Source organism: Ochotona curzoniae, unplaced genomic scaffold (assembly GCF_017591425.1).
Source record: "Ochotona curzoniae isolate NIBS_2020 unplaced genomic scaffold, NIBS_Ocur_1.0 scaffold_2476, whole genome shotgun sequence".
NCBI lineage: Eukaryota > Metazoa > Chordata > Mammalia > Lagomorpha > Ochotonidae > Ochotona > Ochotona curzoniae.
Genome location: NW_024467095.1, coordinates 17,641,525 through 17,655,831, shown reverse-complemented (window position 1 = coordinate 17,655,831; position 14,307 = coordinate 17,641,525). Strand labels below are relative to the sequence as shown.

Below are 14,307 nucleotides of genomic sequence, written 5' to 3'. Positions count from 1 at the left end.
CATCAGACGAGTACCAGTCACAGTTCCATTCATTCTGTCCTCAATCAGCTCTTTGTAGAAACTCCTGGGGAGGCAGTGGAAGACAGCCCAAGTACCTGGGCCCTCACACACCGCGTGGGAGACGCAGAAGGCATTCCAGGCTCCTGACTTCACCCTGAACCAGCCCTCGCTTCATAAGACTCTCTCACTCTCTTGCTCATGTTCTACCTTTCAAAAAATAAATATATCCTTTTTTTAAAAAAAGAGTGCATTTTCACAGAATATATGTGCAAAATACAGGGGGGAAAGTGACATGAATTTTTCTTGCCAGTAGATGGCGGTATTTCTCTAGTTATTTACTGCAAGAAGCCAGCAAGGTAAAAGGTTAAAACCTAAGTGTCAGGGAGGAAACACTTTGGCATCTAAAGGCAGGTGAGTGGAAGAAGTGAATTATCAAAAGACAAAAAATAGGACTTAACGCACAAAAACATACCCACTTAAACCCTTGCTGTCTACAGTGTGAATGGAAAAACGCAACTACAGCACACCCGACCTACAGGTGCAGACTCTGCCTTTTAACCAGGTCCCAAAGCATGTTTTATGCACATTAAATTCAAGCATATCCCTCTGTTTAAAACCAAAAGATTTAAAATTTTTTTAAAAAAAAGATTTATCTATTTGAAAGGCAGAATGACAGACCTATCCTGTGGCAGTGGTTCACCTTCTGAATGGCCGCAATACGTCTTGGCCAGGTAAAAACCAGGAATACCACCCAGACCTTCCAGGTGGATGACAGGTGCCCAAATACTTAGACCATCATCTACCACCTCCCCAGGTGCATTAGCAGCAAGCTGGATGGGAAGTAGAGCAGTAAGGACTTGAACCTTCACTCTGCTACAGGAAGCCAGCATTCCAAGCGATGGTTTATCCCGCTATGCCACAATGTTGGCCTCTGCTTTATTTAAAAAGAGAGAGAGTCTGAGCTTTCCCACGCATGGGTTCTTTTTCCCCAAAGGACCACAACAGCCAGGGTTGGGCCAGGCCAAGCCAGGAGCTGAGACCCCCCATAGAGGACCCCCATGTGAATAGCACAGACCCACTGAGCTTCCCTGGGTGTGCATCTAGCTAAGACGGTAGAATCAACGAGATCCAGAACTTGGACCCAGCGCTCTGGATGTGTGTGTCCAAACACCGCCCACCACCCAACGATCACTCAGCACAGGTGTGTTCCAAGAGCTTTGGGAGCTCAGCGGACAGGACAACGGATGATTAGAAATGATCCGGAAGGTGCTACGTCCTTGAAGGATGAAAAGGAGAGAGAGGGCAGGCGGTACTCCCCCAGTCTTCTTGGAGTACCTAAGCAGTTCCCATCTTCAATTTCAGCTGCTTCCATAACACCATGTCCTCATCACTCTCCAATCACAGCTTGCCTCGGAAATCTCATGGCACCCACAGTTGCATCCTTTCAACTTACAACTCAAAAACCGTGATTGATACCTCAAATTTTTTTTCCCAATTGCCTCTTTTGTGTCATGAACAAATAAACTATCATTAGAAAATTCATTTACATCTCTTTGGCCTGTTTTCTGTTTGTTAAAATAGGTAGCAACATTAGATAAACCCCGAGTCCGCATCATTAATTACAACAGGAAGGGGATATATCTTACTGGGTTGCTAGCACCTTAATGATATGGATAACTCACAAATTTCTCCACGCCCTTGTGGAAAAAAAAACTAATAATAACTTTAATATTTGCATTTTATGTGTAGTCGATGATGATGAGATCCACCTTGTACTAGCCCACATGTTGTCTCAAGTAGCCACATGAAATCATGGGCGTTTCTCAGTTGCGTGCTTCTGAGCTCCACCCCTGACCCTCAGTAGCTACAGGAAAATTAGCTCAAAAGAGTGGGTGCAGCTCAGTGCAACTCAAACCTTATCCCCAGGAAACCTGCCCCTAGGTCCCGCTCTCGAGCCAGCTTGGGTCTACCGTCATCACAGTGTGAAGGTCGCAGCCCACACACTCACAAGCACAGCATACCGAGAAGCAGGTATTTCCATTTTATAACAGCTCTTTACCCTGTCCTCTGCAATGCTGCTAACTTTTGTTAACAAATTATTAATAATTTTGAGGCCAGAAAAGAAGGGCTAACTCTTTCATCAACTTCCACAACAGAAACTCCAGTAAAACAAATACATTCTAGAAAGTGATAGCTGTTAATAAGAACGTTATTAACAATAACATCTTGGACTATTAAGTCCATTCAAAATCTTTTACTGCCTTCTTTATATAGGGTAATAAAGGAGTTTCAAATCCTTAGTTGGTTATAATGAAATTTCAGAGAATCTTGTTTTAAACTGGAAAATATAATGGACAGAGCAAACATTATCCCACTCACACGAAAACAACAGAGTATGGAGAAGCCTCAGAGAACGGAACAAGAGCTGGACGATGAGAACAAACACTCGGTTCCAACACCCACTCTGCAGCTTTACCTATGCCATTCAAGGTAACATTTCTAGGGGTCTTTTTCTGGTTTCAAATGAGGGAAACGCTAAGTATCCCATAGGACCAGGACCAAATAAAATCTTGTGCAGCTGACATTTTCTAGAAGATCGGCGGTGTTTGTTCACAACTTTCTGGGCAGATGGGTCACTGTCCTCTCCTTTCTCTGAGAACAGAGCCAGAAGGACTACGTCAACAGCACAACAGAGAGAGATCAAGCTCATTTACCAAAGGACTTCCTAACTACAGGCTCGGGGACCCTTAACCTGAAGGCTTAGCACTGGATGTGTGTCAGGTTTCAGATATTCTAAACTTGGGAATATCTGCATATATGCAATGATATACTGGGGGGATGTGACCTGAATCTAAACACAGGATTCATTTAAGTTTCATAGACACTTCACACACACAGCCAGAAAGCAATCTGGTGAAAGATCTTTAGTCTGCCTTACACATTCTGGCTGCAGTGTGTCCCAGGAGACCACTGGCTGAATTTTTCCCACTTATGGAATCGTGTCGAAATGTTTCAGGATTATACAGCATCTCACATTTTGGATTTCTGGAATAGGCATGTGCAATGTGCATAAGCACTGAGAGACCTTGAATTATATTAACTAAGCAGTTCTGAAATGACTGTTTGGGTTTCTCTTTTTTGCTTGTCTTTCTTTTTTTTTTTTTTTCTTACATCTGTAAGAAAATGTCAGTGGTTAGATTTGGAGGGAGCCTCTGATACAGCATGTCATGGAAGTGGACGGATGAATCACGGAACTAGCTCTACGATGGGCAAGGTTAGCTCCCAATTTGCCCTTCAGACACATTATCTGTCAGTGCTTGGAGTTCTGCAGGTGCTATTCTAACTGGTGTTTCAAACATCATCAAAGCTTCTGAGCGAATTCCAGTGACTCACCTGGTTGCCTCCGCTCTTCGGGTTCACAAACACAAGTAAGGGTTTCATGAGAGGAGAAGAGATAGGCTTTATCACAAAAGGACGACCTTTGTTTTCCTGCTGAGGGAAGCAAGCAGCACAGTTTAGGAGCTGTGTCCCAAAGGAACGACCATCCACAGCTTACAAAGCAGCTCGGAGGCAAAGCCAAGTGTGACATTTCCACTCACGCCCCGCTCTCCACAAGCCCTTGGCATTTTGTTTAAAGGCTCTGATGCTACAGGGCCTTCCGTGTCAAGTCGGAAAGAAAGCACTGAGTCTCACTCTGTACTCTGTGCATTCTAAACGTGTTAGCTTCCCCTTCGTCATCACCGGGAGGCAGTTGCTAATTCCCAGCTGAACGCAGATGCTCTGGCTCCAAAGTGGCAGGAGCAGGTTAGAGCTCTGTTTTGGTTTAGGGTTTTTATTTTGTTTCATTTTGTAAAAGAACGGATTCCAATGTGGTTAGAGTATAGTTAAAGAACAGTAAGGGAGACAGCAGAAAAATAAGCTTGGGCCAGTTGCTACAGGACAGAATGAGAGCGCTTCATTCCCTTGGTGCATAATTCTAAGATACATACTTCCGTTCCTCTTTTACTGGCTTTTCTCTTAAAGCTCGTTCTTTTCTTCTTTCGATTGGAAGCTTTCAGGGAGTTCTGTAGGAAAGAAGGAGAAACCTGAGCGGCGAGGTCAGCTGCCCCCAGGGTTCGCCCATGCAGGACCAAGATGACGGCTGCACATGCTGACCCACTGCATGCTTCTCATGCTTTCACAGTCCAAGCCACTGCTCATGGGGAAGCCACAGACAGGAACCAGTCGGGTGCTTTCAAGAGTGAGCAACTGACGCCCCCCAACACGGAGAGGCAGGGAGTGAGAGCCCCTGGAGGCTCTCAGGGACTCACATAACAAACACGTTATACCTGCCAACCCTCCCAGTAAAAATGGAAGAATCCCAAATTCTCTGAGGGGCTCCAGTCTCCCGCCCAACCAGGTCCGTCTCCCGCCCAACCAAGTTCAAGTTCATCTCCTGGTATGGAGATCACCTATGTGGAAATGTAAAAAAGGAGGCTGTTTTTTTTTATGTTTTATTTTTTTTTTCTCTTCTCTGTTTAATTTTATAACGGTCTTTTCTAGTAACAGTCATAAAATCGCTCTTCACCCCAATGGAAATTTATTAGCAAGCTCTCTTATCAGCACTGATGTCTAACTTTTTAAAAACATAGGGAAGACTCACCTTACTTAAAGAGCAGCTTACAGTCACTGGTTTTTCTTTCTCTAATGAACTGCTGATTAAACAAGTCTTCCCGCCTCTGCTACCTTCAGTAACCCCTAAATTTACTTTCCATATCTTTGCAGGAATTTTACAGCCACAAACTTGTGATTCCTCCAACTAACCACATACTGTCACTATTTGATAAAGCAGCTTTGGAAAGAAAACTCTATTATGGAACAGTCAAGACTCACTGAAGACAAAGCAAAACTGGATTTATTTAAGGACGAGTCAATAAACTGCACCTTCACAAAGATGAGCTATTACTGACCACATGATAGGTGTTTAACAAAGTGCTGAAAACCTGAAATGCAGAATTCTTAACTTAGAAAATTCACATTAGTATACACACAGACACACTGCTTGAGCAATTCAAACATCATGTGTTCTATTTTTTAATGTACACGTTTTTCTTAGCACATTCAAAATAGACTTTAGAGTACATACTGTAGTGTTTCCAAATTAACAAGATGCGAGCTATTTCGCTTTTATTTTGCTTTTACTTGGATGTAGAAAGAAAGAAGTTAATTTCCAGCCCATGTTCACCAAGGATGAGGGAAACTCCCAAGAACCAACATTTGTGCCAAGTTTTCCTTCTCCCACCAGATTCAAAGAAAGCATGTCAGGATCCCAGGCTCTCACTGGAAACGAGATCCTGGCGTTCCCATGTGATCTGGACCCAAAGTGAGATCTCATCACTCGGTGCTCAATCAACTTCTCCCAAGAATGAATCCTCAAGTTTCTAAATTCCTGGTTTAACAAACCTTTTAACACATCCCTGCCTTGTCTGCACTTTGGAACTGCCTGCCGTCATTGGATTAATTTCTGTTTGTTGGAAAGGAAAATGATCTAGCGTCTTTAAAATCAGCCAAATGGCTCAGGAAGAATACCAGAAACGGTTGGACTGGCATCTCCGGGTGTCAATCTTTCAACAGTTCCCAACCACTCCTGCACATGGGCACGACCCAGGGAACTTCTACAGGAAGCTCATACTGGGTTTCTACAAATGAGTTGATTTGATCTGTTTGGGGTGAAACCAAGAAAAGTACTTTGTGAAAGTTCTTCCAAGCAATTCAACCATGTTGCTAAGCTAAGCACTGCTGTTTACAGGGCAAAGAAAAAAGCAAAGAATCACACAGACCAGCATAGAGCAGGAGGTCTCTAGAAAAAGGAGCGTGCATCAGTGAGATAGGATATGAATCTGAATGTCCTTGTTATTCTATCCGTGGCCTGGGCCAAGTCAGTCAAACTCTGGAAATGACAGTTTCTTCATATTAAAATGACAGGGGGTAATACCTACCTCGGTGGACAGTTGTGAAGTGTAAAAAGAAAAGGTATGTGAACAGTTAGCTTGGTATCCATCCAATGACAAGTACTTCAATAAATCCTGGTGGCCTCGGTCACTCATGATTATCCCCAGCACCTTGCACAAATGCCTGGCACACAGTACCCACTCAGATCATTGTCGAAATTAGGAATAATTATTTGATTCCCAACACTTACTGAGACCCTGCTGGTCTGGGAGATAATCTTTTGGAAGTGAAGGCTTGCCTCCTAACTTCTCTGACGTCTGAGCTCATCTACTGCTAAGAGCAACAGAGGACAGACACAGAGTGCTTGTGGGAGCATCCTATGGGCTTTGGCTCCAGACAGGACTCAACAATGAACCCGTAAGGACTGGATGTGCTGACTCGGGTTAATACTGTTTGCTGAACATGTCTGATTAGAGAATTCATAGACTTTCAGGCAGTTTTGATGATGAAGCACATTTGGGGAACACAGAAAAAAAAATATATCAAATTAAGGAACTCAACGCTAATGGAGGGAACATACACAAAACAGCCTTTGAAAACACAGCAGTACTAAACAGAAGTGATTCTAACACCTTCACAGAACAAAACATGGGAAAAGAGACTAAGCATGCTAGTTGCCTTACAGTGCTAGGGCAACTCTGTGAGCTCTGACAATGCTTAGACCCCCCAAGGATAGGCCAATGGCAACAGAAACAGCATGACTTCTCAGCACACCTCTAAAGTCGCCAAGGCTCAGCTGCATTTATGTGTAAATACCTATCTCTCAGGGAACATGTAACTTCCCTGCAAAGGTAGCATAATTCAGTGAGAAACAAGCAGATGTGAAGACAAACTTGGGATATGTTTAAGACACTCTCCCTGCTGGGCTGCAGTATTGCTTACCCTGTCTAGGTAAGTTACACAAAATCATTTGCTTTACAAAAAATGTAGAAGTTTTGCTGAGGAACTCTGTATCGAATGGTTGCTAATGTAGTCAGCGAGCATACGAAGTTCACTCTATGTTCCAAAACAAAGCCTCTCTGTTACATCAAGGGCAGCTAGATCAATAGTGAAGCTTGCAGAAGTAACGCTTTCAGACCAGTGCAAATGTCTTTAATTAGGATTTTCACATTGTTCTAACAGCTGTCAATCTATACTCTGTGAGCCCACTATTTAATGAATTCAAACAGATAAAGGTTTTACTGTTCCTGTGCCGGACATGATGGAAATCTTACCTTACTGCAAAAATAACCCTATCACCAACATGCTTATCATAACTATGACTCCTGCCTGGGTTGTTAAGAAATATTTGTGGGTTAATTTGTTCAATTATGAATAAAACATAAGCACTTATTCACTAATCTGGACAAATTTTTCTTACATTATGGGGTCAAATACCTGGTTATTAAAATATATAAAAAATCTAAAGAGATTCCCAAAGGAAGTCTTCCCCATCAGAAAGTAGACCAAATTCTAGTGTATGCTAGCAAGGACAGGCATGATTTTACCCATCTAGAGCAGCCTTACTCTGCCTGCATCAGGTGTACCACAGAAACTGAGCTGTTCTAAGACGGACAACCAGAAAGAATAAAGAAAACTCATTCCAAAAATTAAGGACTGAGTTTCAACAAGTGCCAACTAAGCCTATTTAGCTAAATCATAAGAGATGCTAATTAACCTTTGGAATTTGTCGAAGAAAATGATTTGGGCAATTTTGACGGATACTGTTCATTTCAGAAATTAAGAGGCTGTAATTTATGGTACTCCAGGCTTTAAAGAATATCATTCAATTCTAAGATATATTTTAGATGGTCTGGCACAAAGAAAACTCATACAGGGCCAGAAAGGAATACATACAGCATTGTTAGAAAAATATATAAAATTCATGAGTTGAGAAATGAGTAAACTGTGATATATCCATAATATAAACAATCTTAAATATAGAATTATCTCTAAATGTACTAATATAGGGCTTCCCCCATGATTCATTTTTTTCAAACTAGGAAGGACAAGTTTAAAAGCATTATATGTAGAAATAGATAACGTATTAAAAGCATACTACAGTAAGCGAAATAGTACTGCAAGTTTTCTATCAGTGTGCTTTCACACATGTCAAATCACTGTAAGAATTATATGTCAAAGCATTGTAAGGTATATACATCGTATATGTTATATATGCATATGTGTATATGTGTGTCGTGTGTATACATACAGATTTATACATAAATTGAGGGGAAACTACTGGTGAAAGGAGACTATCTGAAAAGTGTAATTTGTTATAGGGAGAAGATATATGATAACATTCTATAAAATAAACCGAAAGACTAAGACCTTTCATTCTTTGAAAGAAGCCCAGATTATTCCAATACACCGCTGTGGATCCTGATGGCCCGGACTCAGGATGGAGCATTTATTTAATTTCATACTCTCCTTTGAGGACTATGCAAACCCTCTGAAGTTAACAGGAACATTACAAGGCAAGTGGCAGTCTGCAACAATCGGGAGATTAATGTGCAATCTCTTTGCAAAAGTTGTCTTAATGCTTGACACGTAAGTTCTGAGAAAGCTTTTAGCTGGTCAACTTGACCTCACAAAAAAATTCACAGAACACAGGACTTGCTCCGTCAGCTTCAAGCGTTTCTGTTAGTATTTGAACAGTCGTAACTCATTTATCGAATCAGAACAGTCTCTTGTAATAGTCCCAGTCCAGATGAAAAACACTAAAAGCTGTAATATTAAATGTAATTTGGACTTCAAATATCTTAACAGAACCAAGCATCATTCCTGGAATTTGGTTTTCTTTTCTTCAGAATCCTTTCAATCATCTATCTTCCTTCACCTTTTCACTCATAGAAAATAACTTCTTCCTTTCTGAATCATCTGCTGATGAAGCCCAGCACATCGTCTGAGCGTCTCTGGCCAGGCTTTTCACAGCATCCAACTCCCGCTGCACACTCACAGCAGCGAAGGAAAACATGCGACTGAATTTCACCTCTTTATGAATTGTTTTTCTGATCCTAGTACACTCACACGGACACAAACATCAGAGTAAAGCCCACTGTATCTGATGACCTCTGCTCACAACATGTCCTACCAACGCTCTTTGCTTTTCCTCAGCTCCCTGCACAGTGACACCGTCCAGTGGCTCCTTTTCCCCTTAGCCTTCCCTGACTCTCACGACTTAAAAACTCCTGAAACCCAGAAACCTAACGAAAACTTCACGGAGCATAGCAAACATAAAAACCACTTGCAAGAGGTTCCAACTGGTCAGAGAGCTATTTGGACATAAGAAGAAGAAATACAATGAAAAATGAAATTTAAAAAAAAGAGTGATATACAACTCCAGAAAATGCATTACATATTTATAAGTAATAACTGTATAATTTCATGATGAAATTTATATAAACAACCACCAGAATAATCCGAAGCTCTCTGTAAAGTCTTTTAAGGCATCGGTAACAATAATTCTCACTTATTTGCTCATATATTAATTGTTTATGATAAGAGAAAAAGTCACAGCTAACAAGTAGAAATAAAAACTGGAAAACCATCCTTTGATAATCCGTAATGAAAGAGATTTCAGCAATTAGCCTTAATGGGTAATATAACAAGTTAAATAAAAGATTATTGGAAAACTTCATGAAAGACTAGCTGGGATAGTTCCAAAACCTGTTGACCCATTTCACCTCCACTAACAGTGAAACAAGCTGATACTGTGTCCCTCTGACAGCAGGGTAAGGGCACAATAAAATGCACAGCACATCCATGCAACACTTTTGCAATAAGTACATTAAAATAAATTAACCTGAATCTAGTTGAGTCTCTACAATATGTTAGTCTACAAGAATTATAGAAAATAAAGGAAATCATTTGAAAACACACTAAGACACAATCAACCAACATCAAAATGTGATAAGTCCTGATGTAATCACCAAAAGAAGAGAATGAAGAGTAAAAGGTGCCTGCTCTACCCAGCATGCTGGCATCCCGTATGAGAGGCCAGTGGAGTCCTGAGTGCTCCATGGGGATGCAGTTCTCTGCTAACCTGCTCTCCCCGCTCTTGCTTGTTTTACCTCCTAAACGCCAGCTTTATTCTATCACTCCTTCGCTCACAAAGCTTCACACGGATCAGACACCTCTCCGCAAGCAGGCCTGAGTAACCTTCTGTTCATCCTCCACACACCTTCTACGTAAACTTCTGCTGTTTTCTATAAATCTGCTATACAAACTGGTGGAACTAGTTGTACCGCCACATGAATACAATTTTGAACAAAGGACGCTGGATTGCAGCACTCTCCTGCTTGCTGAATCTCCTCTTCGGCGCTGGTAAATCCTATCCATCTTTTATAAGCAAAGTAAAACCCAGATCTCTCCCTGAGTCACTGCAAGGTGCTTGCACGCAGGGACTCCAGCGTAACCTTTCTGATACTATCTAGATGAACAAAGAAGATGCTAAATTAAATGGAGATTTAATATTAAGACTCAGAGACTACTGTATTTAGGGAAGGGGGATTTAAAACAAAGAATTATAAAGGTTAAGGAGATTTAAAAATAGAAGTTGGAATTCAATCCACTTAGATTCTAGACAGGATTGTTCTATCTACCATCACCTTGGTTCAAAAAGGTCACGCAAAGGACTAGACTCCCCACTTTATAACATGTAAATATTGTACATCCCTCTGGGGGAACTCTCCCAAGGACTTCCATCAATTATAACCTGGAAAGTTTATTCCTAATCATTAGTCATCAACAGAAATTAACTTTATATAAAACACACAAAGCAAAACTGTATCTCTGATCCACCAAGTTTTACATAAAAGTAGATCCGTAAGACCAACCTGCGTGATGACTTACGAGAATACAGAAAGTAAGGTCCACCTATTTTGTTAAGATAGTGCATTTGATAAAACTTCTTCCTGCGGGAAGAACGGTCTTTTCTCTGTAGCACTGAAAGTCTGCTGTTGTGTAGCTCAGAGCTAACCATCTGACATGCACGGTACAAAGGCAGACACATTTTCTACCAAAGATGATGATCTTGTCAAGAGACTACCAAGGTGTCCCATAAAACTGAAGAGACACCCACCAAGTCAGGAGGTTCTCTGGGGAGAATACGGAATGAGATTAGGTATTAAACAAACGGAATCTTTTGTGCCTTTAGAAGAAATGTTACCCCCTAAGCAGGACTTGTTACCTAAGCAGCACAGTCTGCCTCTCAGGTTGGAAGTGACTCTAAGCATAATGACTAACTACCCAGTTGCCCTCACAATGTCTCCCAGGGAACGCCCAGGCAGGCAGAGAAAAGGGTTGGAGAAAAAGCACCTGGTTGTCATTGTTACTCAGTGGAACTCAGGAGCACTCATGTCAAACAGAGCATCACATGTATGGGGCCGAATCACTCCTGTCTGGGACTCTGATCTCATTAGGACAGTAAGACTGAGTCCATGGGATGAACTTGGAAGAGAAGCATGGAACCTGAGGGATGTGTGAGCAGAGGCTGTAAGAACCCAACACCTACTCAGTGGGAAAAAAGCCAAGAAGCAGCAGTTCACTTTTTTTTTTCCTCGCTGAGCCAGCAGCACCAGGGAGTAGCAGTTACCTGAGGTTTCTTCACCTTAATGATCCACGTGGGTGGGACAATAACAGCAGCATGAGCCCCAAGGGAGCAGGGTTCCTCAATGTGATGCAGCATGAAGCAGGTCACCTTATTGTGAAACTGAAGAGGAAAAACAGGCCAATAAACAATTCCAGGCAAAGAGCAATGGTGTGGCAAGAAAGAACAGGTGCGCACGCGCACACACCCCCACATGCACAAACACACAGACATGCACACGTGCACACCCAGGCACACACTAAGGATGCATGCGTCTCTTCCCCACCCAACCAGCCCCAGAAGCTCAGAGACCAAATTTCGAATGTATTCCAGTTTGCAAACTTTTAGCCGTTATTGTAAGAATTCAAATTCGCAGGAAAAGATTCAACTTTCTGCTCAATGGAATGTTTCATGGAGATGTCAGAGTCTTAGAGAGTTTATTAGTCCTAACTGGATATAGTTGTGTTTCACTTGACAAGGTACTGATGACAGTTTAATTGATCAGAATTCATGTCAAGAAGCAAATGAAGACAAACAGCAAGGCGATGCCTACCATCTGCCTCTCCTTTCTTATCATAGATGTAAAAATCCTTCCAGGGAGTCTTTCCAGGTTAGGGAAGCCAGGAAAGAAGCAGGAAAGAAGCTCTCTTGCAGGGAGCTGTTCATCCCAGAGGTAACAAAGAGGAGATGGCTTCTACTAGCTTGGACTGCAAACATACAACGGCTCTACGGCACTTGGCAGGACGACAGCACTGTTTTATCTTTTACGAGGAAGGAAGCTGACTAATGGCTGCACAAATCCCTTGGTGTTAGGAGGCGCGCTGAACCCTACTAGGACTGCCAGGCTAGCGAGCTGAGCTTACCACATTCTCATTCACCTTTTGTGCAAGAATTAGGTGATAACAGTGGCTGGCACTGTTTCTTTTACGGCAAACATAAAGTCAATATGACGCAATAATTAAGAGCCTTAAGTTTTCATCATCATGAGTTTTTAACTTAACATGTTCCTGCTTAGGCTATACTAAAAGTGATCATATAATCTATCATTTTAACTGGAACGACTTTAAGAAAGAGGTCGATCATAGTGATTATGCTGAAATGGAGAGCATCAATTAGAACTGTGTGAAAAACTTAGTATTTCAGCTGAGGGGTTTTCATTCCTGCACATCTTCAAGATCGTCAGTGATCTAATATCCAATTATTTACCAGCCGATTAAATGTTAAACATTAAGTGATAAACTAATCATTCGCCCTGCCATCATTGAGAAGAATGTTATTCAAATGCCTTCTTTCAAGATACTCAAAGACTCAATGCGTGGCCATTGCACTTCTAAAATAGCAGTTTCAGCAACTGCCGATGTCAATTTAATATATATCAATAATGTCCCATCTGTAGATTCAGAATGATGGCTTTTAAATGGTGGAGCCAGGACCTGAGCCCAGGAAATCAAGCTCGTAAACCCAGGATTCTTAATCCTGCAACACAAAGTCATTTATTTGTTTCTTTGACCTCAAATATTCCAGGAAGGATTCCCTATCCTGTTAAAGTGCATCCACGGTCATTTGTGGTGAAAAGTTTTGTGCTTCTAGTCCTTGCAAAATTGCCTCCTATATTTGGGAAATCCAAAGGTATGTGGAAATGATCAAAGTTCTACCACAATGGTCAAGTGAAAGTCCAGCCTTTGTAGTGCCTGAATTGAACAGAAGATTGATGGGGGGAAAAAAAAGAACAAGTGTGTTCATTGTAGAGTGGAACTGAGTTTTCAAATTGACCAACCAAGCCTGATAGCAGCAGAAGAGACACTGCCTATCTGACTGGACCGCGCCATGAACCTGCCCCACCAGTGAGGTCTCGGCAAGGCAAGGGAGCCAACAGTACGAGTATTGATAGGAACGCCTGGACACTGAATAAGCTTCTTCCTCCCCAGATGGAGATGCTTGGTTTGATATCTAGGGTTCATTCAAGAACCACAATGGCCACATATTTCTGAATATATTCTTAAACACAAGTGCAAAGATTACTTGCATGAAAACCATCTAAACAGAGATGGGAACATCAATAATAAATCCTACGGGAAGATGCTGACATAGTCAAGTATGACTTTCCCAGGCCAGTGAGTCGTAACTGGTGATAGCAGATTGTCCAGACATGTGGGAGCTTAAGAAAGTTATACCAAGGAATTATTAGATTGAATAAGATTGAAGTGACATAATCCAAATGGCTTTGGCCCACAAAAAGTCAAATTCATGTGTTTTGACTAAATGTATGCTAGTCAGCTGTGTGACTTGGGGGTGATTAGTTCAATCTGATGTGTATAGGAGGGTTAGGTTTCCTGCAGAATCTTAACGTAGCTGAAAAACCACAGCACTTTGTCTTCTGGTCTCCTGTTCCATAAAGGGACTACAAATCCCAATTCAAAGTAAAAAAAAAAAAATAGTGGACAGAGATCAGAGCAGAGGTTAGCAAACTTTTTCTATATAGCCAAGAGAGTATATTTTCTGAGGCCTGTGAATCCTCCTGCCTATGTTGTAATTTCTCAAATTTGTAACTAAAGCCTAAAGTAGTGATAGACAATACATAAACATAAGGAAATCCATAAGTACCTGGGCAAGACTCAGTTCCAACAAAACTTTATTAACAAAATAGATGTCACACAGGCAATAGTCTGTTAACCCCCAAGTTAGAATTTACATGATCTGATAAAAGAAAGAGCAGGTGCATTGGCAAACAAACAAGAAATTTTAAC

At 41.5% G+C, this 14,307-nt stretch overlaps 1 protein-coding gene across 2 annotated transcripts in view; it reads right to left on the bottom strand.

The window, feature by feature from the left end:
- The window catches only part of DGKI (diacylglycerol kinase iota), a 368,375-nt gene that overhangs the window by 160,925 nt on the left and 193,143 nt on the right, over positions 1-14,307 (bottom strand). For both annotated transcript variants that reach the window (XM_041002016.1, XM_041002017.1), the window contains exons 8-10: positions 11,567-11,683; positions 3,990-4,064; positions 3,394-3,492 (exon numbers count right to left, since the gene is read on the bottom strand). In XM_041002016.1, coding sequence (XP_040857950.1) covers positions 3,394-3,492; positions 3,990-4,064; positions 11,567-11,683 — 291 coding nt within the window. The remainder of the gene's footprint in view (positions 1-3,393; positions 3,493-3,989; positions 4,065-11,566; positions 11,684-14,307) is intronic.